Source organism: Physella acuta, unplaced genomic scaffold, assembly GCF_028476545.2.
Source record: "Physella acuta isolate Inbredline_101_S28 unplaced genomic scaffold, ASM2847654v3 ptg000825l, whole genome shotgun sequence".
In the NCBI taxonomy this organism is placed as follows: Eukaryota; Metazoa; Mollusca; class Gastropoda; family Physidae; genus Physella; species Physella acuta.
The window spans coordinates 111,515-137,500 of NW_026732343.1; the positions used below are offsets into that span (position 1 = coordinate 111,515).

General features: G+C 36.6%; 2 protein-coding genes across 2 annotated transcripts in view; one reads left to right on the plus strand and one right to left on the minus strand.

Annotated features, from left to right (window-relative positions):
- Positions 1-174: 174 nt before the first annotated feature.
- LOC131951749 (GATA zinc finger domain-containing protein 14-like) lies at positions 175-11,538 on the minus strand. Its single transcript, XM_059314132.1, has 7 exons — positions 11,370-11,538; positions 10,815-10,894; positions 10,346-10,411; positions 7,772-7,886; positions 5,611-6,459; positions 4,311-4,461; positions 175-382 (listed from the first exon to the last, which is right to left on the minus strand). The coding sequence occupies exons 4-6, from the start codon at positions 7,801-7,803 to the stop codon at positions 4,425-4,427; spliced, it is 918 nt and encodes a 305-aa protein (XP_059170115.1). The 5' UTR covers positions 7,804-7,886; positions 10,346-10,411; positions 10,815-10,894; positions 11,370-11,538; the 3' UTR covers positions 175-382; positions 4,311-4,424.
- A 7,993-nt stretch (positions 11,539-19,531) lies between these two features.
- LOC131951757 (integumentary mucin C.1-like) overlaps positions 19,532-25,986 on the plus strand; it is a 7,513-nt gene continuing 1,058 nt past the window's right edge. The window contains exons 1-5 of the mRNA XM_059314143.1: positions 19,532-19,647; positions 23,066-23,145; positions 23,911-23,976; positions 24,603-24,714; positions 25,248-25,367. Coding sequence (XP_059170126.1) covers positions 19,599-19,647; positions 23,066-23,145; positions 23,911-23,976; positions 24,603-24,714; positions 25,248-25,367 — 427 coding nt within the window. The 5' untranslated portion in view covers positions 19,532-19,598. The remainder of the gene's footprint in view (positions 19,648-23,065; positions 23,146-23,910; positions 23,977-24,602; positions 24,715-25,247; positions 25,368-25,986) is intronic.

Sequence of the window (25,986 nt, forward strand, 5' to 3'; positions counted from 1 at the left end):
CTCATTATTCCAGTAGTCTTATACACTTTAAGTTGCGAATATAACGAATAGGACTAGGACTATACGAGAACAATGCAACAAACTTAAATAAGATTATACACTAAACAAAAAATAAATAAAATAAAATAAAAATCAGAACCACAAAGCAACGAAATAAATATGTACACGTAAAACGAGTCTGCTAATAAAATTCATATTTAATCAAGGGAAGACGTGAATCAGGGACGGGTCGTAGGGCTTGACGGGAAGGTTGCAGCCGATGCCACGGCAGCAGAAGGTGCAGTCGTCTAGAACCAGCCCGGTGTAGTCGTTCTCAAAGCACAGAGGTTTGTGCTGAGTGGAGCCTAGCCAGCGAGTCTGGCAAAAATGCTCGTCTGCGCACCTGAGGACAGTAGAATTAGAACTCTGATTAGTATTGTTGTTGTACATTACGAATACGTGAGATTTAGATGGACAATGCGATTAGAATCAGTATTGGTATTAATACAGGTAATGCTATTGTATTGGGTACTGATATCATTGGTGGTTATTTTTATTATTGTTATTAATGTTATAATTGCCAGCATGGTTGTTATCAATGTTATTGTTGTTACTTTTCTTATTGTTATAATTGTTTTTATTGTTACTGATTTTGTTGCTATTGTTGTTAATGCTGTTATTATTGTTATTCCTGTTATTTTTGTTGTTATTGTTGTTATTGTTGTTATTCCTGTTATTTTGGTTTTCCTTGTTTTTTTTTTGTAATTGGTGTTATTGTTATTTTATTTTATTGTTACTGTTTTTGTTGTTGTTATTTTAGTTAATGTTCTTGTAATTATTAATTTATTAATATTGTTGCGTTTTTATTTAAAGTAAATTTTAAATGTTAGATATATAAGAAAATTAAAAAACCAAAGAAAAAAAAAAAAAAACCAACAAAAACAAATCCGCATTAAATGACTACATGTAAACTGAGATAGGAGCATGACCATAAAAGATAGCAGGTTTTCAAGATTGGGAGAGAGGCGATTGCATCAAAAGCCGACCTTATAGGCGCGTTCTTTAACAGTTACTACAGACGACGACCACAGGATAGACGCTTCCTTTTTGCTTTCAATAAATTAGTTTATACATCACGGACTGTTTTTGCTTGTTGTAATTAATTTTTGTTTCCTTAAAAAGGGTATCATTGTCCTAAAAAGTTCTTATTTTAATAATTTTTCTCATGTAATAAATGTTTTAATTATTTATTTCCGAAAAAAGGGTAATTGTTATAAATATGCTCGAAAGGGAGCGACTGTCCCCCTGCACCCCTCCTAGATACGTCACTGAGCAGGAGACAGACTTATTTGTTGGTTGTCCAGTCACTAATGCTGACACCACCAGCATTTTTTTTACTTATAGCGACCCGGATCTAATTATCATTACTTAATTAGTAAAATCGTGAATAATTATCTATTTTAATTGAACTTTTAATTAATCAAAGGGCATGGTAATTAATGTAGAAAAAAAAATGTAGTGCCTACAAAAAAATTAAAATAATATCATCAACACAGTGACAAAAAATGATAAACTTAAAAAAAGTCAGTGTTTGCAGTAGTTTTACACTTCACAACTTTAGTCTTACTTGTGTTGAACAGATCTGACTAACTGAACTACTGGATATTATATGTGAGCTGTCTCTCAGATCGAGACGTTTTTTCAATGTTTACGAAGATTGTTGTTTTCATACTTGAGCCGGAGCTGCAACCATTGTTTCTTTCAGGAATTTTTTTCTGTGTCAGGAGTGGGGATCACTTGAAATTTAGGGAGGGGGCGCACATAATTTAATGGGGGTTGGGGCGTACACTGGTTATAGTATATATTTTCTGTATAAATTATATTTTTTATTCGATTTTGTTCGGGGGTGGGGATGGGGGTCTTCGGTAGACACGCTCCTAGCCCCCTCCCCCCCCCCCCCCGCTGATATGCCTGAAAGTAACCTTAACCACTACTGTACAAAAATGACATTAGTTTACCACCCCTTGGCATGATTCACCTTAAACCTGGACAGACATTATAAAGACCATACATTTTATCTAGCAAATAAAGGTGTAAAGACGCATTACAATTATTGGATAACAAAATCGGTTATAATATTTTAATTTTTTTTTCACTTAAAAATGCGATAAGCTGCGTACAAGTGCACTAAATTTGTTTTGAAGTCATTACAATGTTTTTTCAACTTCGAACTTAATTTTTTTTTATGACCACAGGTCAAGGTAACAATTGAATTTAAAAAAAAAAAAATTCATAAAAAACGTTTTAATAACAAGCTTTTATGTAATGATGCACTAAAAAGTAGAAAATAAATTATAGACTACTAACTATAAAGAAAAGCGTGGGTCACTTTAGTATCTATTGGATACCTTTACTAATGTTAAGGAAGACACCCACGCTTTTCTTTATAGTTATTTAAATAGTAGTCTATAATTTATTTTCTACTTTTTAGTGCATCATTACATAAAAGCTTGTTATTAAAACGTTTTTTATGAATTTTTTTTTCAGTACTTTACATGTTTTATTTACAATAGAGTTACATGACTAAAAACCATTGCGCGCCTACTGAACATCACGTTCAGTAGGCGCGCAATGGTTTTTGAACGCAGCCATTACGTGATGGCGCAGCTATTGAAGGTGATGACGCGTGTGGTGTGGTTGGCTAGACATGCCTACTAATTCGGTCCAAATTTTAATTAATTCATAAAAAATTAATTAGGCATCCAATTAAGTCAAATTTAGTTTCAGATTGCATTGTCTTCATGTCTTGACCCACGTGCTAACTTTGAATCGTATCGGTCAAGTAGAACTGTCCGAATTTTCACTCCTGCGTTTCCGTCTAGACAGACAGACCGACGAGGAAGTGAGTTAAATAAAAGCTTGTAAAAAAAATCGACTAGACGATGAACCAATAATTTCTAGCAGTATTTAAAAACAAATTATTTTTACTAGTGTAGATTGTAGATTGTAGAAATCAGTGTTGCTTTAGTAAGTGTTCAGAACAATACAAAAAATGCATTAAAAGAAAGTTTAAATGCACTAAGGATTGGTACAGAGGTATTAGCTTTAACAAAGTACGAGTTATTTGAACGAAGTAGGAATTACTTGGGAAACTATAGAAATTAGTTGTGAAATTATAAAAATTAGTTGAGAAATTATAGAAAATAGTAGGGAAATTATAGAAATTAGTTGGGAAATTATAGAAATTAGTTGAGAAATTATAGAAATTAGTTGGGAAATTAGAGAAATTAGTTGGGAAATTATAGAAATTAGTTGGAAATTATACAAATTAGTTGGGAAATTCTAGAAATTAGTAGGGAAATTATAGATATTAGTTGGGAAATTATAGAAATTAGTTGGGAAATTATAGAAATTAGTTGGGAAATTATAGAAATTAGTTGGGAAATTATAGAAATTAGTTGCACAAAATGGGAATCAGTTGTAAGAGTATGTGTGGTTGATTAATAGAGGTTATATTAGCTATCCTATCAGTCTCGAGTTCGGATCCCAATCTTGAGTCTGTAAGACGTCTATGAGTTCACCCAGCTACAATGGGTACGTGATACACGTTAGGGCAACAAACCCTAACCCTGGGCATAGTGTTGACCACACTGTCCCCGATGTATACCTAGTTTGCTGAAACAGACGAACTCTACTTCATCTGCACCATATGTGTTTGGAACGAACGGGACACGATAATGATGAGGAGGAATGAGTTGCTTAAAAGAAATGGACAAAATAGAAACAGGTTGCACGTAAGAATTACTGGCACAATGTGAAATTGATATCGTGAAAAAGGTATTTGATGCCCTTGATTGAACCTATACTAAACGAAGATAATTCCAAATACTCACTGCAGATTCAGAATGACAAATATGCACTAGAAATAGGGCTGGTAAGTAGGTCACCAACCAGTTCTATGCCTCATGCAGGTTTTATTGAGCCGTAGAACTGGTTGGTGACCTACTTACCAGCCCTATTAAGTCCACCCGTACCCGGTCGCAATAAAAATATATATAATGTACGAAGAAAAAATATGCTTTAACAAATGTAAGCCAACGCCCCACAAGAAAATTTTAAGTTGCTCTCCCCCAACCCCCGGGAGATAATATCTAAAAGAAACCGTGCGTATGGACAAAATACGTAGGTCATCAAAATAGAACAAGCAAGAAAAGAAGAAGCAATAATTATACATACAAAATACCCCGATTAAGACCTCCATAAAATGAACCTAACACAAATAAATTTCCACTTTGATCGAATTCACAGACAGCGCAATTAAAATACTGTACCCTTTGTAGATGTCCTTGACCTCGCTGTTCTGGACGATGGTGGTGAAGCAGTAGGGATGGCTGGCGTCACACTGGCGGGGTGGGGTGACCTGAACGGTGTAGGCGTCACACGGCTCACTGACGTTGCACTGGATGCAGTAGTTGGGTTGTACTGTGAGGGTGGGGGAGTGGGGTGGGGTTGGTGGTTGAGGGGTAGGAAGAATAAACGGTTGCATCAGTGTATAGTAACACTAATGAATTTTTTTATAGCAAAAAATATACAAAAATAAAATGATAGGCATTTAGAACAATCAAATATATAAAGATGAGCAATTGAAGCAGAGTTTAGTTTAGATTAACACTGCTTATAATAAACTAGTTGCATACAGTGCTCCGCCACAGTGAATCTTTTTTTAAATGTCGCAACTTGGGAACAGAACAAAACTAAGCACAACGCAAACACAAACACAAAAGAAAACACAAACACAGCACACACAAAAACGCAAACACAAAAACAATGCAAACACAAACACAATGCAAACGCAAAAAAACAAAAACGAAAACACAAGCAGAAACGCAACACAAACGCATCACGCTTACGCAAACACTAACACAAAAGAAAACGCAAGCACAATGCAAATGCAAACACATAAAACACTAACCAAAATCAAACGCATAACAATAACACAACTTAAATATAAATCCATGGTAATTATAATAATCCAACAATAATGCCCTATTGCACATCCGCGAAATTTGCATTCACATTTTTTTAATTAGCATGAGTTGAATTTCTTTTTAAATTACCTTCCCTGGCAGAAGTATTAAATTTTTGATTACTTAAATTTTTCAACCCTACTGTTATCAAAATGTGTCTAATATTTCTAGGAATCTAAACGATAATATTATTTGACATTGATCCATTTATTATGTTTTAGTAATGTGTAGGCACTTAATAGTTTCTTAACGTTATGCAAAATATTAAAAAACTGTGGCAACTATACAATAAATGTACGTCTTTATATGAACAAAACCAATTCCATTACTCATAATAAGACAATGCGATGCAATTTAAAAGCACTGCATGGTTCTTTTTTTTTTAAATCTATAGCGATGACGGAAGGAAAGAAGGACAGACACACTACCAGCAGCGTTATATTATACATATTTTTTAGAAGGAGTTTTACTATACAAAAAAATTGTATATTTGCTTTCCAGCTTTTTCCTAAAGATTAAACACATAGAAAACACACACACACACATATATAACTATGGTGATGCATATTACAATGCTAGAAAATGAGATATGAGCAATACTTACAAGGTGTCGTTGTGGTAGTCGGTGTGGTTGTTGTAGTTGGGTGTGTGGTTGTGGTTGGGCGTGTGGTAGTTGTAGTTGGGCGTGTGGTTGTTGTAGTTGGGTGTGTGGTTGTGGTTGGGCGTGTGGTAGTTGTAGTTGGGCGTGTGGTAGTTGTAGTTGGATGTGTAGTTGTGGTTGGGTGTGTAGTTGTGGTTGGGTGTGTGGTTGTCGTAGGACGTGTGGTAGTTGTAGTTGGGTGTGTGGTTGTGGTTGGGCGTGTGGTAGTTGTAGTTGGGCGTGTGGTAGTTGTAGTTGGATGTGTAGTTGTGGTTGGGTGTGTGGTTGTCGTAGGACGTGTGGTAGTTGTAGTTGGGTGTGTGGTTGTGGTTGGGTGTGTAGTTGTGGTAGGGTGTGTGGTTGTGGTTGGGTGTGTGGTTGTCGTAGGGCGTGTGGTAGTTGTAGTTGGGTGTGTGGTTGTGGTTGGGTGTGTAGTTGTGGTTGGGTGTGTAGTTGTCGTTGGGCGTGTGGTAGTTGTAGTTGGGTGTGTGGTAGTAGTTGGATGTGTAGTTGTGGTTGGGTGTGTGGTTGTGGTTGGGTGTGTGGTTGTGGTTGAATGTGTGGTAGTAGTTGGATGTGTGGTTGTTGTTGGCCGTGTGGTTGTTGTTGTGGTTGGATGTGTGGTTGTAGTTGGGTGTGTGGTTGTAGTTGAGTGTGTGGTAGTAGTTGGGTGTGTGGTTGTCGTTGGGTGAGTAGTTGTCGTTGGGTGAGTGGTTGTCGTTGTTGGCGTAGGTGTTGTTGTTGGTACAATATGTGTCGTTGTCGCATGCGTAGTCGTTGTATTCAAGGCGCCTCCCCCAGGTACTAACAAAGCTGTGGAATAAAAAAAAATCCACAAAGCTAATTAGCTATGTTAGATCGATAAGCATTAAAGTGGTTTCGGGGAATAAAAATCTCACTTCGACATAAAAGAAAATCTACAACGTTAAAATTATATATTTGTTAAACTGACTGCACATATAAAACAACAAGAGAAAGAAATATGCATTCTGCGAGCACGCCCCTGATATTACACTCACATGACATTCCCATCTTAAAGGCTGCGATTAGTATCGTGAAATAGCTTTTACTTTATCTACAGAAGATTGCTGCCTTGCAGAGTACATTTACTTTAAGACTTGATTTTCTTTGAGATGCGCCACTATTTTGCGCAGTGTAGATCTTCTTCTTCGTCTTAACCGTAATGTAGGACGGTATTTTCTCCAATAAATTAAGTATTGCGTGCCAAACTTTAAGCGTCTTATAGGCTGCTGGCTCAAAATTTCAGCCTGATTTTCTTTTTTTATTTGCTTTCATAACCTTTTTTTCATCCAAAAACAAACTACAAGGCAGAAGTTGTTTGATTTTGGATTCGTCTCTGCGAGATGGGTTGCTGTCCTCAACTATTGAGCCTTATCTAACCAGGGGTTTGAATTTGGTACTTTAGCAACTATGAGCTTTTCCAGACTGAACAATCAGACAACTTTGCTGTATAGATACTTAGAAGTCAATAGGTAGGCCCTACTTATATGTGTTTTTTATGCATTTGTCTTGCATACTATAAATACTCAAATTACTGGATGCATGTCTAAGCTTTAAGGACACATAACCAGAGTAAAATAAAACTCTGAAATCTGATGAGAGGAGAAATGCAGTTGAATGATAATGTAGCAAAATTGTGTCATAATCTTTCCATCCTGGCGGTCTAATGCGCTAAAGACGTAGAGCGCAAGTGTTTCTGTGATCTCGGAAAATGAAAAAGAAAGTGTAGTCAGCATTATGTTCAGTCGTCCTTACATTCCTTAACGTAACACAGATACCCAGCAGAGCTGGGTGGACGCAGGGACATCCTATGGACTTAAAAAACGGGGTTCAAAATCATCGAGACAGTCGTGCGCTATAGTACCCAACCACGTTGTCCCATACACGATTAGGCTGTACTAAAATTACGAGAAAAGAAAACAGCACTCTAGAGGTTAAATCAAAAAAAGATTACAATAAGAAAATTAGCAATTCAGCATTTAACAGCAATTTTAAACTGTAATTGTCCCAGAAATTGGTTGGAGGTTGTGTCCAGAAAGGGGTTCACCGTAAAGGTCAGATAAAGCCAGACGTTGGGCCACTTTGACCTAGAACGTTGACCTACTTGTAAAGAGCAGATCCAGTTGGAGTGCGCATGCGCCTGTCTCGCCGACACAACAGAATGAGCAGCGCTCGTGGTGGTGGACGTCACAGTCCTGTAGTTCTTGGTGAAAACATGCCTAAAACACAAAATGTTAAGTAATGTAGGCTAGTTCTTGGTGAAAACACGCCTGAAAACAAAATGTTTAGTCTAGCATTTCTTGGTGAAAACATGCCTAAAAATGTTAAGTCTTGTATTTCTTGGTGAAAACATGCCTACAAACAAAATGTTTAGTCTAGCATTTCTTGGTGAAAACATGCCTAAAAATGTTAAGTCTTGTATTTCTTGGTGAAAACATGCCTACAAACAAAATGTTAAGTCTTGTATTTCTTGGTAAAAACATGCCTACAAACAAAATGTTAAGTCCTGTAATTCTTGATGAAAACACGCCTGAAAAACAAAATGTTAAGTCCTGTAGCTCTTGTTGAAAGCATGCCTAAAAACAAAATGTTAAGTACTGTATATCTTGGTGAAAACATGCCAAAAAACAAAATTTTACGTCCTGTAGTTCTTTGTGAAAACACGCCTGAAAAACAAAATGTTAAGTCCTGTAGTTCTTGATAAAAAACCCGCATGAAAAACAAAATGTTAATTCTTGCAGTTCTTGATAAAAAACCCGCATGAAAAACAAAATGTTAATTCTTGCAGTTCTTGATGAAAACACGCCTGAAAAACAAAATGTTAATTCTTGCAGTTCTTGATGAAAACACGCCTGAAAAACAAAATGTTAATTCGTGCAGTTCTTGATGAAAACACGCCTGAAAAACAAAATGTTAATTCGTGCAGTTCTTGATGAAAACACGCCTGAAAAACAAAATGTTAATTATTGCAGTTCTTGATGAAAACACGACTGAAAGAAGAAATATTATTTCCTGCAGTTCTTGGTGAAAACATGCCTAAAAAACAAAATGTCTTTCAACTTAGGCAAAAATATGCCACGAAAAACAAAACAATTTTGAAACTTTTGAATACTAAAAGGGGTACTGTTTTCAGACCTTGTAAAATTCTGACCAGTAGCTCTTTAAAAAAAGATTTCGAGACAAAAGTTTTAATATATACTGAAATATAAGTAGTTTAACTTTGATTGCTATGAATGCATACATAAAAAAGCCGTAGGTTTTTTAAAAGTACCGAAAAATTCAAAATGGCATAAGTTTTTTGGGTTTCCAAGAAGCCAAAATTGTTTTCAACCCTTTTTTTTGCTGTTAATACTTACTTTTATGTGCCAAACATGGTAAAAATATTCAAAAGGCTTTAGATATTAAATTGTAAAAAATTGAAAACAAAAAAAACGGAGCACATCTGTTTAAAGCACTGTACGCAGCACATCGTCACACCATACGACCCTTTATTTTTTCCCCTTACGTGTCTGACCAATTATCTAAACATAAATAACTCAATACGGTATATACAGATTAGTTGTATCATTCTTACAAACACTGGACTTTTAAGTAAAACTTATAGTCAAAGTTAAGTTATATAACCGCAGCATGCTATTGTTATGTAGAAGAGAGTATTTTTTTTGCCGGTATAGTATATAGTTTTTATAGGGTCAGTACTATGTGGTCATCTCTTTATGACTAAATGATATGTTTACAAATAAACTTAAAAAACCATGAATTGTTTTAGAAAATTGATGCGGTCACAGCCCCATCCCCTCCCGCTTGTAAAAAAATTATCGCTTTTTTTATCTGGGCGGAATACAGCTAAATTTCTGATACATTTACCACGAGAATGGCCGATTTGATGTATAACCTAAAATTTATGTTCAGTTTATAATTCTATTTTTAAAATTATCAAATGCAAGTATTTAGTATTTTGTGGTTTAATCCCACATGTGGACGTCCACATTGACCCGAACCCCCCCCCCTCCACAGTCCACATGCGTCGACAAAAGTAGTTTTTTCGGACCCCCCCTGTGTGGATGTCATAAATGAATGACCCCTATGACGAGGTGTAGTGCCCGTGAGAAAGTCAGGTATAAATTAATCCTGTCTCCATAAATGTCCCCATAAACTATGGCGCTACTAGGGCAATAACTGAGGCTGTCACCCCACCCCCGCCAACAATTTTCCATTTTGGTTTTAGGTTAACTCTCTCCCATAATTTAAAATTTATTTGAACTTGTTAAATCATTGTTTTGACGCTAAATTTAAAACTTTTCCTAACGGGTTCTCCCTTCTAAATGGTGTCTCTTTGCAGCCGGGACCTCCATCCCTCTCCCCCCCCCAACTTTGGGAGTGACGCTACGGCTCATAAACAATAATAAAAGCCAGTCCCTTACTTAAAAACGTGTAGAATATAAAACAAACTTGACATTGTACGGAATATAATAAAATAAAACAGTAGTATCTTTCTATAGATCTAATTTTTAAAAAATCTTCGGTCGTTCCAGAAATCTTTTTCAACATAATTGTGTGACCAACATTTTCAATATTATATCTAAAGAAAGCTTAATTTTTTTCCAGTTTGTTATTGATTTTACTATTTTTAGGGCATTTAAAGTATTTGAAAGCGTGTAAAGAATGGAATACTTACATTGGCATTACGGCATGTCAGTTCAATCCTGTTCAAATCTCTCAAGTGAATGATCAATTCGCATACCTATATATATATATATATATATATATATATATATATATATATATATATATATATAAATAAATAAATAAATAAATAAATATATATATATATATATATATATATATATATATATATATATATATATATATATATATAAATAAATAAATAAATAAATATATATATATATATATATATATATATATATATATATATATATATATATATATATATATATATATACATATCGGATACATGAGTTTATAAACTGTGTATTACATAGTTATATTATGATGTATATTACATAAATGTGCTGATAATTCTAACATGAATAAAAAAACGTTGCACAACCAATCGGAATAGAAGCCCCCTCCTTCAACCTCCCTTTGAAAAAAACCCTCTATTTTCTAAACGGCGCAGAACTCACATCGTGATGTTGGTGGCACTCGGCAATTTCCGTGCATGTCTGATGATCGTGCCAGTTGGTACAGACTGGACATACGGCAGCTATAGGGTTAATCATTAAAAAAACATACACTTAAAATAAAATTCATTAAAACCATATATATTTTCAAAATTGGAAAATTGCGCATTGCACCCCCTCTCTATGGACAGATGATGGGCCCAATAGGCTTAAAAAGCTGTTTACTTGCCTATCTAAGCTGTTTAACTGGATAGGCAGTTAAACAGCTTAGATATGTAGGAGAAACAGCTTGGGTAGATAGACACATATCAAAGCTGTTTACCCCACCTATCCAATTTGTTTAACCACCCATCCAAACTGTTTAACCACCCATCCAAACTGTTTAACCACCCATCCAAACTGTTTAACCACCCATCCAAACTGTTTAACCACCCATCCAAACTGTTTAACCACCCATCCAAACTGTTTAACCACCAATCCAAACTGTTTAAACACCCATCCAAACTGTTTAACCACCCATCCAAACTGTTTAACCACCCATCCAAGCTGTCTACTCACCTTTGCCCGCTGTTACTAAACCAATCAAAACAAAAACACTCGCGATCCTCATCTTAATGCACACACATCTATATCATCACACACTTTAACACATATGTGACATGAATGAGCTGGCTTTTTATATGTCACAAGCATAATGTATGCATGTTAAAAAAAAACTAGTTTTACATGTCGTGTTAAAATTGATCCCTTCAACAGATAAGACATTTTTTTTTGTAGTCGGAAAGTGCGTAAAAACTACACTTTCGATACGACACTATACAATTTACCTGAGTTAAAAATCGAATTTATTATTGTTCTAAAATTAAACATGGATTTGATTAATATGGGTTTTTAGATTAGGAATCACTAGATATGCAAAAAAAAAAGATATTTATTCTAGTTAAGCCTAATTATCATGGATGTTTGATACTCGATCAATTAAAAATAAAAACGATAATGCAAATAACTTTAATATCGATACTCAAATTTAAATTAATTTTTTCCTAACAACTACTTGACATAAGACTGCCATGAACATGCAGACAAGTCAGGTCAACATGGCGTCACGGAAAACACGACACCTGGTGGTAGGTAAAAGGAGATAAGGTGCTATCTACAGATTTACGGACCTGCTTAAATGACTGATGTCATGATGAACTAACTTAACCCTGTCTAGCACGCTTTTTAGTACAGCAGTGCTTCTATTGCCTGTTGTCTGTCCGTCTGAGTCTCTGTGTGTTTGTCGTTTTGTGACTCTATGTGTCTGTGTCTGTCTTATGTGTGACTGTGTGTCTGTGTCTTTGTCTATGTGAATATGTGTCTGTAAGTCTGTATGTCTGTGTGTCTGTGTGTTTGTCTGTGTGACTGCGTTTCTAAGTGTCTGTGTGTCTGTCTGTATGTTTGACTGTGTGACTGTGTGTCTGTATGACTGTCTGTGTGTGTATCTTTTTCTGTCTGTGTGTGTCTAAGCATGTCTGTGTATGTCTGTGTCTGTCTGCGTCTTACTGTCTATCTGTGTCTGTCATTATGTCTATGTGTTTCTGTCTGTCTGTCTGTAAGTTTATATATATATATATATATATATATATATATATATATATATATATATATATATATATATATATATATGTCTGTGTCTATGTGTATCTGTCTCTCTGCTTGTCTGTCTGTCCGTCTGTCCGTCTGTCTGTCGGTCTGTCCGTCTGTCCGTCTGTCCATCTGTCCGTCTGTCCGTCGGTCTGTCCGTCTGTCCGTCTGTCCGTCTGTCCGTCTGTCCGTCTGTCCGTCTGTCCGTCTGTCCGTCTGTCCGTCTGTCCGTCTGTCCGTCTGTCCGTCTGTCTGTGGCTAAAATCCATTTAGACCTATTTTGGACAATTACAGATCAACTATTAATATCTCACATTATAAAATAAACCGGGAGTGATCTCCCGGTTTAGAAATAAAATAGAATCTCATAGAAAAAAGTATTGCATACCAAGCGAACGCCGAATAAAGATGTTCATAATTACTAAAAAATTTAACAGAAGGTAGAGAATTAGATCTTTTACTTACATGTGAAATTTCATTTATCTATCTGAAATAGTACTCAAGTTATAGGCTTTTGAAAAATTCAAAGTAGAAAAAGTGCCAATTCCGGTTATCGGAAATCGCTCAAAAGTTGATACGGATCTACGATTTTGATAACATACTTATATATAAAATTTCATCAACCTAGCTGTAACGGTACTCAAGTAATCGTGTTTACACACACACACACAGACACACACACACACACAGACACACAGACATACGGACAAGATTGCAAAATTATGTTTTTTCCGTATGTTTTTCCGGTGTAAAACGTCGAGATTTGTAAAAATCTCGATTTTTTTTTCGCACGATTACAATACTTTCTCTATACTACGTATATACGAGAAAGTAAAAATAGAAAATAGGCTATATTTAATTACTAGCTGTTCATGTCAGGCTCTGCAATGGCATTTGAGGTAAAATTTATTTGTAAAGGGCCGTGAATGATGTGCTCATTAAGCATCATATACCCTGCGCTGCCCGTTGTTTGGTAATTCATACACTTTTCAATTAAATGCCTAAATGTAAATGTGGACGTTATTGAAAATAAAAACACAAACGCCAAAAAAAAAAAAAAAAAAGAAAAACAACGCAAAAAATAAACAGAATCGGAAACATAAACACAAACGTAAATGCAAACATAATTATAAATGCAAAGGTAAACTTAATCGGAAAAAAAAACAAAAAATGTAATTTTTTGCAAGTTTTCTTTCAAGGGAAGAAATTGGTACAAAGGGACGTAATTTGTACACTTTTTTCAGACAAAATTAAAACAAATTTGCGCCCACTCTGGAACAACCTTTCAATTTTCAATTTTCAACACCCCCCCCCCCCCGTCAAACTTTCAATTTGCACCCTCCTCGAACTTTCAATAAGTTTTTCAAACCCATTTTGGCGCCCACTGAGGTCGGCGCCCGGGGATATATGTACCCCCGCCCCCCCCCCCTCGCTACGCCTCTGCATCCATCCCCCCCCCTAACACACACACACAATCTGACAATTTAGTTTTGTGCAGGCCATTGTTTCGTGTGTCATGCCCATTCCATCTCAATTTCCTAGATTTGACTATGCTGAGTTTTTGTTGGGACCAACCGCCTTCGCTTTTCTTTCCCTGACTTCTTATTATCTAATTAATTATAGCGTATTTAAAAGCGTATAGTTGCAGATGTAAATAAAGGGAACTAACTTGTTTTTTTGCTTGTGATTATATGACACTTGCATTGCTTCCCCTGTAGAAAAAACCGAATTCAAAATTGTACGTGTTGTTGTGTTGGGGATTTGTGTCTTTTATATCACGAGTTGCGTTCGGGGCTAGGGAAAGAGGGTGAAATGGGACACTGTCCCGGTAGTGCTTTTAAAAGGTCCGGGCATTCAATTAAAAACAAAAGTTATAAAATACGAACAAAATTTGTGAGCAATTGTGTACGCAATTTCAGTAACTTGTTCCAGCCTAACCATATAAAGAAACCCGGAGTGATCTCCCCTAAACTTTTTCGATTATTCATAATAATATATAACACTACGGGGGATGTCAACTCTGGATAAAGACATGATTTTTAATTACTTAAACTTTTAAAAATAGAATACAATCTCGTAGAAAAAAAGAATTGCACACCAAGTGAAAACCAAATAAAATGTATATAATAGAGCGGAATATTATTAGTACTTTATAAATTTACATGTGTTTTTGAGAAATCGGAAATAGCCTCAATTACTACTTCTGGTCAACGGAAGTTACTGAAAATTTGATAGAAAGCAGAGAATTAGATATTTTACTTATATGTAAAATTTCATTTATCTATAGTACTCAAGTTATAGGCTTTTGAAAAATTGAAATAGTAAAAGTTCCACTTCCGGTTATCGGAAATCGCTGAAAAGTTGATAAGGATCTACACATTTGATATAATACTTATATATGAACTTAGCTGTAACAGTACTCAAGTTATCGTGTTTACAGATACACACAAACACACACACATATATACACACACACATAGCGACAAGATTGGAAAACTGTGTTTTTCCGACTCAGGGAGGTGTAAAACGTCGAGATTTGGAAAAATCTCGATTTTTTTTTGCACGATTACAATACTTTCTTTATACTTCGTATACAAGAAAGTAGAAAGTGTATGCGAGGTAATATTGTCTGTACACAGGCCCATTATCAGCAGCCCACCAATTACAGTGTAAAGCGCTCCTTAAAAAAATGTAGGCGCCACAGTTGACTTGCTGGAGATTGGGTCGCCCCTAGACACACAATAGTCTTGGCAACGGATAAAGCACCATGTGTAGTTTGACCGTTAATGTAAATGCAACACTAATCCTTTAGAAGAGCACCAGTGGACCGCAAGTGCTAAACTAACCGCAGAGTAACACATAGTGCCCTACCAAAAACTACCTTATGGAAGCCGCCAATCATATAATTAAAATGTTAAACTATTTCATACCAGAAACCTTCGCGGTAATGTGTATATTATTTAAAGGGAAATAACTATTACTTTTTCGCAAAAAGTCATTAAGGTTGGTTATTTCCTAAATCTATATATTATTGTTCCATCATAATACATTTAGAGAAGATGTTATCTCCTACTGTAAGAGCATATAAATCTCAACACATAACACTTCCAAAGTCAATTAAATTTGTTGTTTAAGCATAGGTTTATATATTTGTTGCGTGTGTGTGTTTGTGTGTGTCTGTATGTGTGTCTGTGTGTGTGTGTCTGTATGTACTCGCATGCTTTCGTGTGTGTGGATGTGTGCGTATTTGTGTTGGAGTGTGTCTGTGTCTGTTATTGCGTGCGTGCGTATATGTGTTTTTCATTTAGTGTGCGCACGAACGTGAGTACGCGTGTGTTTGTGTGTGTCTATGTGTTTGTTTATGTATGTGTGTGTTTATGTCTGTGTGTTGTGCGCGTGTGTGTTTATGTGTGTGTGTTTGTGTGAAAATAACAACTTGAGTAACGTTTCAGTTCGGTGGACGAAATTTCATATAAAGGTGTAGAATTTATCAATTTTTAGTGGATTTCCGATATCAGGCCTGTGGTAGGCCTACTTGACGCCGTGTTCGGTTTGAAAAAAAAAACAACCTTCAGAATTTGAATATACTATATAATACTCTCAGAAAGCAGCAAATGTTAAGAACTTTTCGACTCTATGGTTTCAAGAAAAAGCTGTTTTATTACTAACTTAGCAAGCAATGACCACAGGCTTATACTACTTGAAGTTTTATGTTTCCATTTACTGCTAAATTAAAGCGGGAATGAATCCCCTAAACTATCTTGAATGTACTTATATAACACTACGGGGGTTGGCACTCAGGATATAGACATGATTTTTAATCCATTTTAATTACTTAAACTTTTAAAATATAATAGAATCTTGTAGAAAAAAGATTTGCGTAGCAAGTGAACAGCAAACAATGTGTGTATAATAGTGCGGATTATTAGTACTTTATAAATTCAAATGCGTTTTATGAAGAATTAAAAATAGCGTAATTTAGCGTATGTTGAATTTCTTTTAAAATTACCCCCCATGGCAAAATTAGCAATCTCTTCTTCTTTTTCTTTGTTCATACTTTTAATGTTGGAAGGGATCCCCTCCAAAATTAATTAAAATGATTGATAATATGGGTCGGTAAAGCTCATGGCTGCTAAACCGAAAAGTCTCGAGTTCGAACCCTCGTGCAGATGAGGCTCGTTAGCTGGGGCAGCCACTCTTCTAGGAGAGACAACTCCAAAATTAAACAACTGCTACCTTGTAGTTTGTTCTTAGTTGGACAAAGGCTATGGAAGCAAATCCAAAAAGAAAAGCAGACTGAAATCGGAGTCAATGGCCTCAATGGCGCATAACCAGTTGACACGTAATCCTTAATTGTGATCGAAGCATGGTCGAGTCGCAAAGCTCATGGTTGATAAATTCGAAAAAAGTCTCGAGTTCAAACCCACTGGCAGATAAGGCTCGATCCCTCACAACACTAAAAATTAAGAACGAAGAAGAAAAAGAAGAAAGAAGACAACTAATCATTTCCAGGTTTCGTTTACTTGCATTAATGTAGACTATTTAAAACATCATTTTATAATTCTCGGCAATTTCATAAAAACTGTCCATTATTTAATTAATAGATACCAGCATTTTTTTAATCTTTTCGCTATAGGTTATATATTTTATTTATAAACACCGCCAAAAACTGATTTCCGGTGCAATTTTTGACAAACAGCGCCAAAAGAAAAATATTTCCGGTGCATATTATGACAAAAAACCTAACCCTGATTACAAATTTGCCTTATTGTACTGGTTTAAACAAATGCCGCCTGCTGATGTCAACTATCTTTAAAAAAAGTACAAAAAATCCAAGAAACTTATCTCTTAAAAATAAAAAAATTAAAAAAATAGATTTACATTGTAACTTTTATAAGAGCTGCCTAATTTTAGTGACTATAAAATAAAGTGTTGGGTACTATAATTGTATTTTCTACCTACTTTGAATGTAGTAACGTTGTAGAACATGTTGGCTATTGTTGTTAACTTACTCTTCCTACAATGTTACCCACAAACATACAGCAATATAATAAAGTAGGATGTTTATAGAATAGATATCTCCCCCCCCCTCTTATACCCCTCCACCTTCAAAATAGTCAACCCCTCCCCATTCTATTTAGCCAAATCCGATGCGTCTGTTCTTTTGGTGAAGTGATATATAATACCTACAGGCCATTTACCTCAGTTTACTGTTTTTTATTATAGAATTTCTTAAACATAATAATTGAAGCTTAATTCTTCTTCTTCCCTTTCATTCTTCCCTTAATTGTTACAATTGAAGGGGATTTTCCCCTACACACTTTACATGTTATGTACCATGTGGCCGTTGACTCCGACCTCAGACAGCTTATCTTTCTGGATTCGCTTCCATAGCACTAGTCCTCCCATGCAAAATCTGCAGAGCAGCAACTGTTTGGTTTGTTTTTAGTTTTCACTCCCAGATGGGTAGCTGTCCACAGCTAACTAGCCTCAGCTACCTTGTGCCCAAACTTGGTGTACATTTAGAGGTAGGAGTCATGTGCACCTCCGCATAAACCCGCCCTCCACCCTCCCCCCTCCCCCCAAAAAATACAATTAAAAAGACCAATTAAAATAATGAAATAAGCTTACAAATAAAATGTCACAAAAATAAATGTGTTAAACATAAAATTCATGCCATGTTTTTTTATTTTTTTTAAAATCGTCAATGCCTTAGCTTGCTTTAACTTGACATAATCACGTCAAAGCTATAGATAAGGATCGTTATGAAGGAAGACACTTGTTTCGCCTCACGAGGTGTGTGTGTGTCTATGTGTGTGTGTGTGTGTGCGATAGGGTTGGATCTAACTAACACATCGTACACACTCCGTTATCTTAGACACATCACTGTTTACACGTCTTGTGTACGTAGATGGTAGATTCGCTGGCACCGTGTCGTGTCCACGTCTTGTACGCAGTTTCCGTTTATCTTGTGCAAATTGCTATTATACTTGTACCAATATCTTGTACACATAAATTGTAGACTTGCGCAGTGCGTCGTGTCAATTTCTTGTAAGCAGTTGTATATTATCTTGCAAATATTTTTATAAGACTGGTACAAATGTTAAGTCAAAGACTTAGGCAGCGTCGTGTACCCATTTTGTAAATTGTGTAATTCGCTGCTTCACATGTAGATACTTTCGTCAGTAAGACTTACCCGTGGGGGATGGACTTCATCAAATCTGCATAACACACGTAGTAAAAAACAGCTTGCAAGAAATTGCATTGTCGATTGCATTTGCAATTTTTAATGTTATGTTCAGGTGATATCTTGATAGTACATTGGCATTGCTTGCACATATACATGAATTTTTTCTGCACTATTTCTTTGTCTTCATAATATTTACGTCAATTTACATCAAATACCGACCTCTGCAAAATGCTTTTATGTCTACATGCATCACTTCTGCGGACTTCTGCAAACTTTATTTACGTTAAAATACATCAAATGCGGACCTCTTCTTGCCTCTATAGGTGGCCGAGTCTAGACTATTTCTCTCTTTTCGACATGAATCGAAGTCCAACTTCTTCATTACTATTACTCTCTATCATCATCATGCTCTAATGTTTTACTTATCAAAAACTAAACCCCAGAAAGAAAAAAAACAATAATTACTTTAAAAAAAATAGTTTGTGATGTTTGTTCACCCATCCCTGGAAAGAATCAGAAAACTTCCCACCTGACATGTAAAGTCAAGATTAAACAATGTTTCCAGCGGGCATACAACAAATCATATTCTCCAACAATCTACAGAGATAAGCATGTACATCAGCTTTCAACCTAAATAGATAAAACCAGTCTGGCTTTCCCACGTTGAAATGTTTGTCTGATGGTCCCACAGGAATCGTGACGACAGATTTGATCACACATTTCCAGAAAAAAAAATCTTTGTAAAAAAAAAAACCAACACCTAATCACTGACAATCCCGATTACGATTATTTCAAGTATTCTTGGTCCTAGAATATTATTGACGTCTTGTCGTTTTTTTAATGTATCGATTCTGAAATATCTAACTTGAACTGTTTAGAAACTTGTGAAGATCCCATGGTATTTAAGGTCACGTTGAGCCTCCTGTAATCATTTTTTATACATATCTAGAACTTGCGTCCCTAATCTTAGGATGTTTGCCAAAGTTATTTTGTTTCTCTGTTGGGCGGCTTTCGCCAGTGGTAAGTAAATGTTCTCGCGTCTCCCCTCCCTTTCGCCCTGGTAATTATCTAAGCTTTATTCTAGTAAGCAAGTAATTACCTCCCTTTCCCCCCAATAGTAATTATCTCCCTTCCCCTCCCCCAAATAGTAATTACCTCCCTTCCCCTAGTAATTACCTCCCAGTAATTACCTTCCTTTCCCCATATAGTTCCCTCCACCATCCCCCAAAGTAATTTCCTCTCCTTTCCCCTAAATAATTCCCTATCCTTTCCCATAATTCTCTCAATATTTCCCTCTTTTCCTTTAGTAATCCCATATTTTTGCCTAATAATTCCCTCCAGTTTCCCGTAGTAATTCCCGTCCCTTTACCCTAGTCAATTATCTTCTCGCATCCCTCGCGCTAATAAATGTTTGTTAGCTGATTTGTTTTTAAGTCGATCTGCGGCGTTGATCAGTAGTATCGTTTTTCTTTCTGTTCAGACATATCCCCTTTCCCTCACGCCCCCCCCCCCCCCCACACCCACATATTAAATCTGCTAATGGATGCTGCTATATTTACTGTTGTGTAGTGCGACTAAATCCTTTGTTTAACTAATTCATACAGCCTAATACAAACCACAAACGCAACATCACCTGATATATTATATGATGGAGACAAACGCATTGACTCAGAAACTAAATCAAGAGATAATATTTAATTAAATTGTCTATCCCTTCATGAGAAATACTCATAATAGAACGACAAAAATATCTGCATGCTAGTTTTGTGACATATTTCATCTTTAATCGACAAGTATGGTTCATTGGCAACATGAAATAGACATTGATTTTACAAATAAGTGCACAGTTCTGCTACACTTTTCTACCATAAAGGCGATATATTCCATCTACTGTTCTGTATTTTTATCTTAAAGCACTCCCCGAACCCCATCTGCATCAGCTAAACATTCTGAACGATGATGAAACTGTTTTACGTCAAATTAGAATTATCTATGTATGTATAGGTGTTGCTAAAACAGATGTATAGAACATACAACACATACGTTATGTCTACAGAAAATTTAAGGAAAGTGTGGACATATGATTATCATATTACTTCAATGCATCTTTCTGACCTTAATTCATTAAATAATCTCATACGCAGCGTATCATACGCCTCTATTTAGTTGTTTTATTTTCTACTTTTCAGTAATTCATAATTTGTGAATTCGACAGTACAAATGCTGCCACTGAATATATTTGCTTTAAAACGCTGTCAGTAGCTCGTTAAGGACGATAACCTCCCCCCCTCCTTTCCCCAAGCCCCCCCCCCCCCCCCGTGAAAGCAGCCTCCTCTTAGTTACCTCCCTTAAGTTTAAAATCGTTTCAAACTAAATTATCTGCCCCTAATAGCCGTCACTAAACCGGCTCTACGATTGTAAACATTTAGCGTGAACCACATACTAATCATTTGTTTCACTGGGTATTCGTTTTTGGATTAAGATTAAAAACCACAGCTGCTGAAGTTTGAGTGAACGAAACAGCATTTCGTAAATTAATGCTTTGCTAATGAGAAAGCTAATTTTTTATTTAGTCTGCTATTTGAGATTATGGTAGATTCCTTTATAAGTTGCCTATTGCGAAAGCTAAAGTTTTCCCCCCACGAACTGTACATTAATTCTACAACTTATAAAGCCCACCATACATGTATTAGGATTTATGGGGCCAGAGAGTAGAGCTAATCTGGATGATGAATACGGTTTTACTATCAAGATACAATTCCTTTAAAACTTTTTAAACTTCCTAGGTCAAGTTAATTTTTTAACAACCCAGTTTGTTACGTGGCAAGCTCATTCATTTTTTGCTTGTTGCTTTTTTTTTGTAAATCTATCAATTCTTCGGCCTATTTATGTTTTTTACACAACTCTAACACTGTAAATTAGATACGAGATAGATCGCACTCTTCAATTCTCAAATGAAGTTAATTATTGTCAACAAGATTTATTATAATCTCATAATCCACTAATATTAAAGTATGATTACACAGTGGCGTAGCGAGGTCGGGTGTTACCCGGTGCGGCACTTAATGGTGTCACCCCCCCCCCCCCCCAGAGGCATAGCGACTCTTCCCGGGGACAAACTTTCAATTTTCGATTTGCACCCCCCCCCCCCCGCCCTCAAACTTTCGATTTGCACCCCTCCTCGAACTTTCGATTTGCACCCCCCTCTATATATTTTTACTTTTTTTTTTTGCCTTGGTGTCACCCCCCTAAATGGTGTCACCTGGTGCGATCCGTACCCCCGCACCCCCCTCGCAACGCCTCTGTGATTACATTTGTATTAAACCGAATTAATTTAGTATTTTGTAATATTTAATCGAAGACAAGGACCCAGGACATTGGATTTCACGTTTCTTTATACTTCTTTTGACTCTTTATGGTCTAGGCTATATACGGACAACAAAATTGATTGAGAGATACATTATTTCGTAACCAATAATGTCAATCCAACTTCTTACTAAAAATCACCCCTAGGATTTTCGATTGCATAGCAATCATGTGTTAGGGTTTCATTCGTGTGTGTTTTATCTATCTTAGATGTGCTATCTAAAAAAAAAAAAAAAAAAAAAAACAGGCGCTAATCTGATGTAGTTTGCATGCTCAAAATATTTGTATAAATTAAGCTGTGGAACATATCATGCCCGAGTTAATTTTTTTTTCGTTTCAGTAGTGGTGTTCATTACTTCCCCGAAAAAAACCTATTACCCCCACTTAATTAATATCACATCACCGCTTACTTCACCCCTTTAAAATTGCAAAAGCTGCATTTTAAAACAGCGAGTTCTTTATAAAAAAAAAAAAGAGCTTTTTTTGTTTAAACTTAAGTATGTGGGTAAATCTTACTAAATATTTATTTAATTACAAATTTATTAAACATTTTTGGATACCGAATTTGGCAAAAATTCTTTTTCAATTAAAAAAAATACATTAGTGGGGCATCACATTCGATTATGTCCCTCCACGTCACATCTAACGATTCAGACATCGGCACAGAAGTCATAATTACCCCCCCCCCTTTAACCCAATCACCCCCCCCATTGTCACACACCGTCACAGAAGTCATAACTACCCCCGCCCCCTTTAACCCAATCACCCCCCCACATTGTCACACACCGTCACAGAAGTCATAATTACCCCTTCCCCCAATCACCTCCACATTGTAAAATATCGTCACAAAGTCCTCATTACCCCCTCCCTACTTTTGTGTCTGACCCCTGCATAGAACCCCTCTCTCAACGCCTGAAAAAGAACGTAACAATATACTAGGTCTGTGAATGAGTTGAAGTCACCCGCCCAACTGACCATCTGCCCTTTGATTGTGTTTCGGTCAGTTGTATAACTGACCATCTGCCCTTTGAATATGTTGCTGCTTGACTGACCCTCTGCCCTTTGATTTCAGCCATCCAGTGTCCCGTATGTACAGAGAAGGGTAACCCCGCCTCGTGCACTGAGGTCATTGACTGCCACCAGGATCACGACGTGAGTACATGACCTTTTATCTCAAGGTCGTTCGTTGCTAGGGTCAACGAATAACCTGTTCTTGAATCTCCTTATCATCCGTTATTCTCCTGTGTTAATTAATAATCGAGAGTAGTACACAAAAAAGAGTTCCGTTACCTGACAGAGCGGTAAGCCCCCACGTAGTCGTTAAAAGTTCCATTCCTTTCAGCTATTTTGATCAGCGCTTTCACAATTTCTTAGAGCCGACTAAGGATGAAGCTTGGTTTTGATCATGACAAAATCGAGAACAAACTGTATTCAACTTTCACCAAAAACTTTTGAAACTGTGCAAGCTCAGCAGCTGTTAGTTCTAATTGTACCAGCACTTACTTAATGTGGGTAGATGAAGTAGAGTTGTGGTATCGTAATGTGGATGGCGTGTGGGATCGCTTCTTTGTCAGACAGCCGTTATCATGCTTAACTGAACTCCACCCGAGAGCCGAGCTCAAGACGTTTGAGCAGACGCAAGCATGCAAGCGTGAGCACACACACGCAGATATAAATACACACACACACAAACACATATACGTATATATATATATATATATATATATATATATATATATATATATATATATATATATATATATATATACAATATATATAAACAACTACAGTGAAATAACTTACAACAATTATTTTAAGTATGTAAAGTATATTAACTGAAAATGATTAAATACACTCCAAAACAACTTGAAATGAAGCTGGTAAATTAATTAACGTGATTTTTGACACCTGTTTCAGGTGTGTGAGTTCACGCTTCACTTGAGAGATGAAAACAGAATCGAGTTCACGTGCCGTAACAGACCGGTGAGTAGTCAGGTTAGGTTAGGATCAGGTATATTCATGTTGAGATTAGGTTCTGAAACCGAAGATAAGCTCACCCAAGAGGTGAAAACTGCATTAATAGACATGGTTGTAGTCACTTTACATTAGGATCAGGTATATACACGTTAAGATGAGTAGTTAGGTTAGGTTAGGATCAGGGACATTCATACTATTATTGCCATACATTTGCAACATAATGGTTTATAACTAGTTAAATAAGAGGTAAATACATTTTTGCAAATATGTGTAGGGTGGCGACAAGATGGGGACGCGACAAGACCCGCCTACGATCAGTGTTTCTAACAGACTTTTTTCTTCGGTGGGGGGGGGGGGGGGGGGGGGGGGGGGGGATGCACTTGATATTTTCCGGGGGGGGGGGGGGGGTTGACACTAGTAAAAGTGTAAGTTTACTATATAAATTCCATCTCGTTCGGGGGGAGGGGGGGCGGTAGAATTTCTCTGCAACCCCCCCCCCCCCGAAAAGATGCCTGGAAGAAACTCTGTCTACGATACATCTCAATAATCAAATACGAACTCGTACCTTAAGTCTATTTTTAACTTATTGTTAATTGTTATCCCCCTCTCTCCCCGATCCCGACCGCCCTCAGGCCTGCAACCACCAGGAGCTCCAGGATTGTGACGTCATCCAGCACGAGAGATGCTGGTTCTGCTGTGCCAGTCTACAGGCATGTCGGGAACAGGCCCACCTCGTCTTTAACAGTGGGTACCATTTGGTTCTTTTAGCGCCTTTTATGTGTACACTTTTTGTTTTTTAACGCCTGTTTTTGTTTTTTAAGGATGTTAAACGAGAAAAAACGTTTTTAACGCCTTTTAATGTGCACACCTTTTGTTTTTAACGCCTTGAAATGTGTTTTGTTTTTGTTTTTTTTAAGCGATGTTAAACGAGAACAAATGTCGTTTTTTAAAGCTTTTAAATGTGTAGGAGAGACAACTCCAAAAATCAAACAGCTGCTGATTTGTGGTTTGTTCTTGGTTCGACAAAGGCTATGGAAGCAAATCCTAAAAGAAAAGCAGGCTGAAATCGGAGTCAATGGCCTCAATGGGCGCATAACCAGTTGACACGTATCATTAATTGTGATGGTCGAGTCGGCAAAAGCTTATGGTTGTTTAAATTGAAAATAGTCTCGAGTTCAAACCTACCGGCAGATAAGGCTCAATCCATTCCAACACTAAAAATTAAGAACGAAGAAGAAGAAGATACATTTTGAAACTGTATTTTTTTTTTGCTCTAGCACTGTTGACTACACCAGTGCCGACAACAACAACGCCTACAACAACAACCACACCTACAACTACCACCACAACAACGACGACCACCACCACAACCACAACAACGACAACGACCACACCAGGTAAGTGGGTACTGTGTTGTCGTTCTTCATGGTTTTTGTCATTCTAGTCACGGATTTACAAAGTTTAAGCTTTTCCAAAAATAGGAAATTAAACCACGCATCTCGAAAGTCAAAAAAGCCTTTGCAGCCATGCAAAAAACATGGCAATTGAAGAAAGTCTACTAAAAGACCAAATGCAGGACTTTACATAAATTGATGCAGTTTCCGGAAAAAAAGAAGATGGCGACGGATGGGAAACTTCCAAAGAATTAATCCAAATGACAGCGTAGGAATGACGCTAAACTTTACGCCCTCAAGGAAAAAGAACGTAAGGAATGCAAAGGGAGATACGGAGGCGCTCGGCAGACTAGCAACTGCCGGGACTGTTTTTGTCAACTGACAGGAATATTGTCGGTGGCCGTCTAAAGTGAAGGGAGCTGTCTGTGTCTTGAGCATAAATTAGAAAAATATGATGACGATGAAAAGTGCCTCTTTATAAGGCCAAATTCAAACTTTAGCTTAGGTGCAGATAAGTGAGACTTTGTGGACATTCAACCTAAACATAAATAATTTAAAATTACTGTTAATTCTCTATTTCTCACCAGTAGCGTGGCGAGGGGAGGGGGGGGGGTGGGGGGGG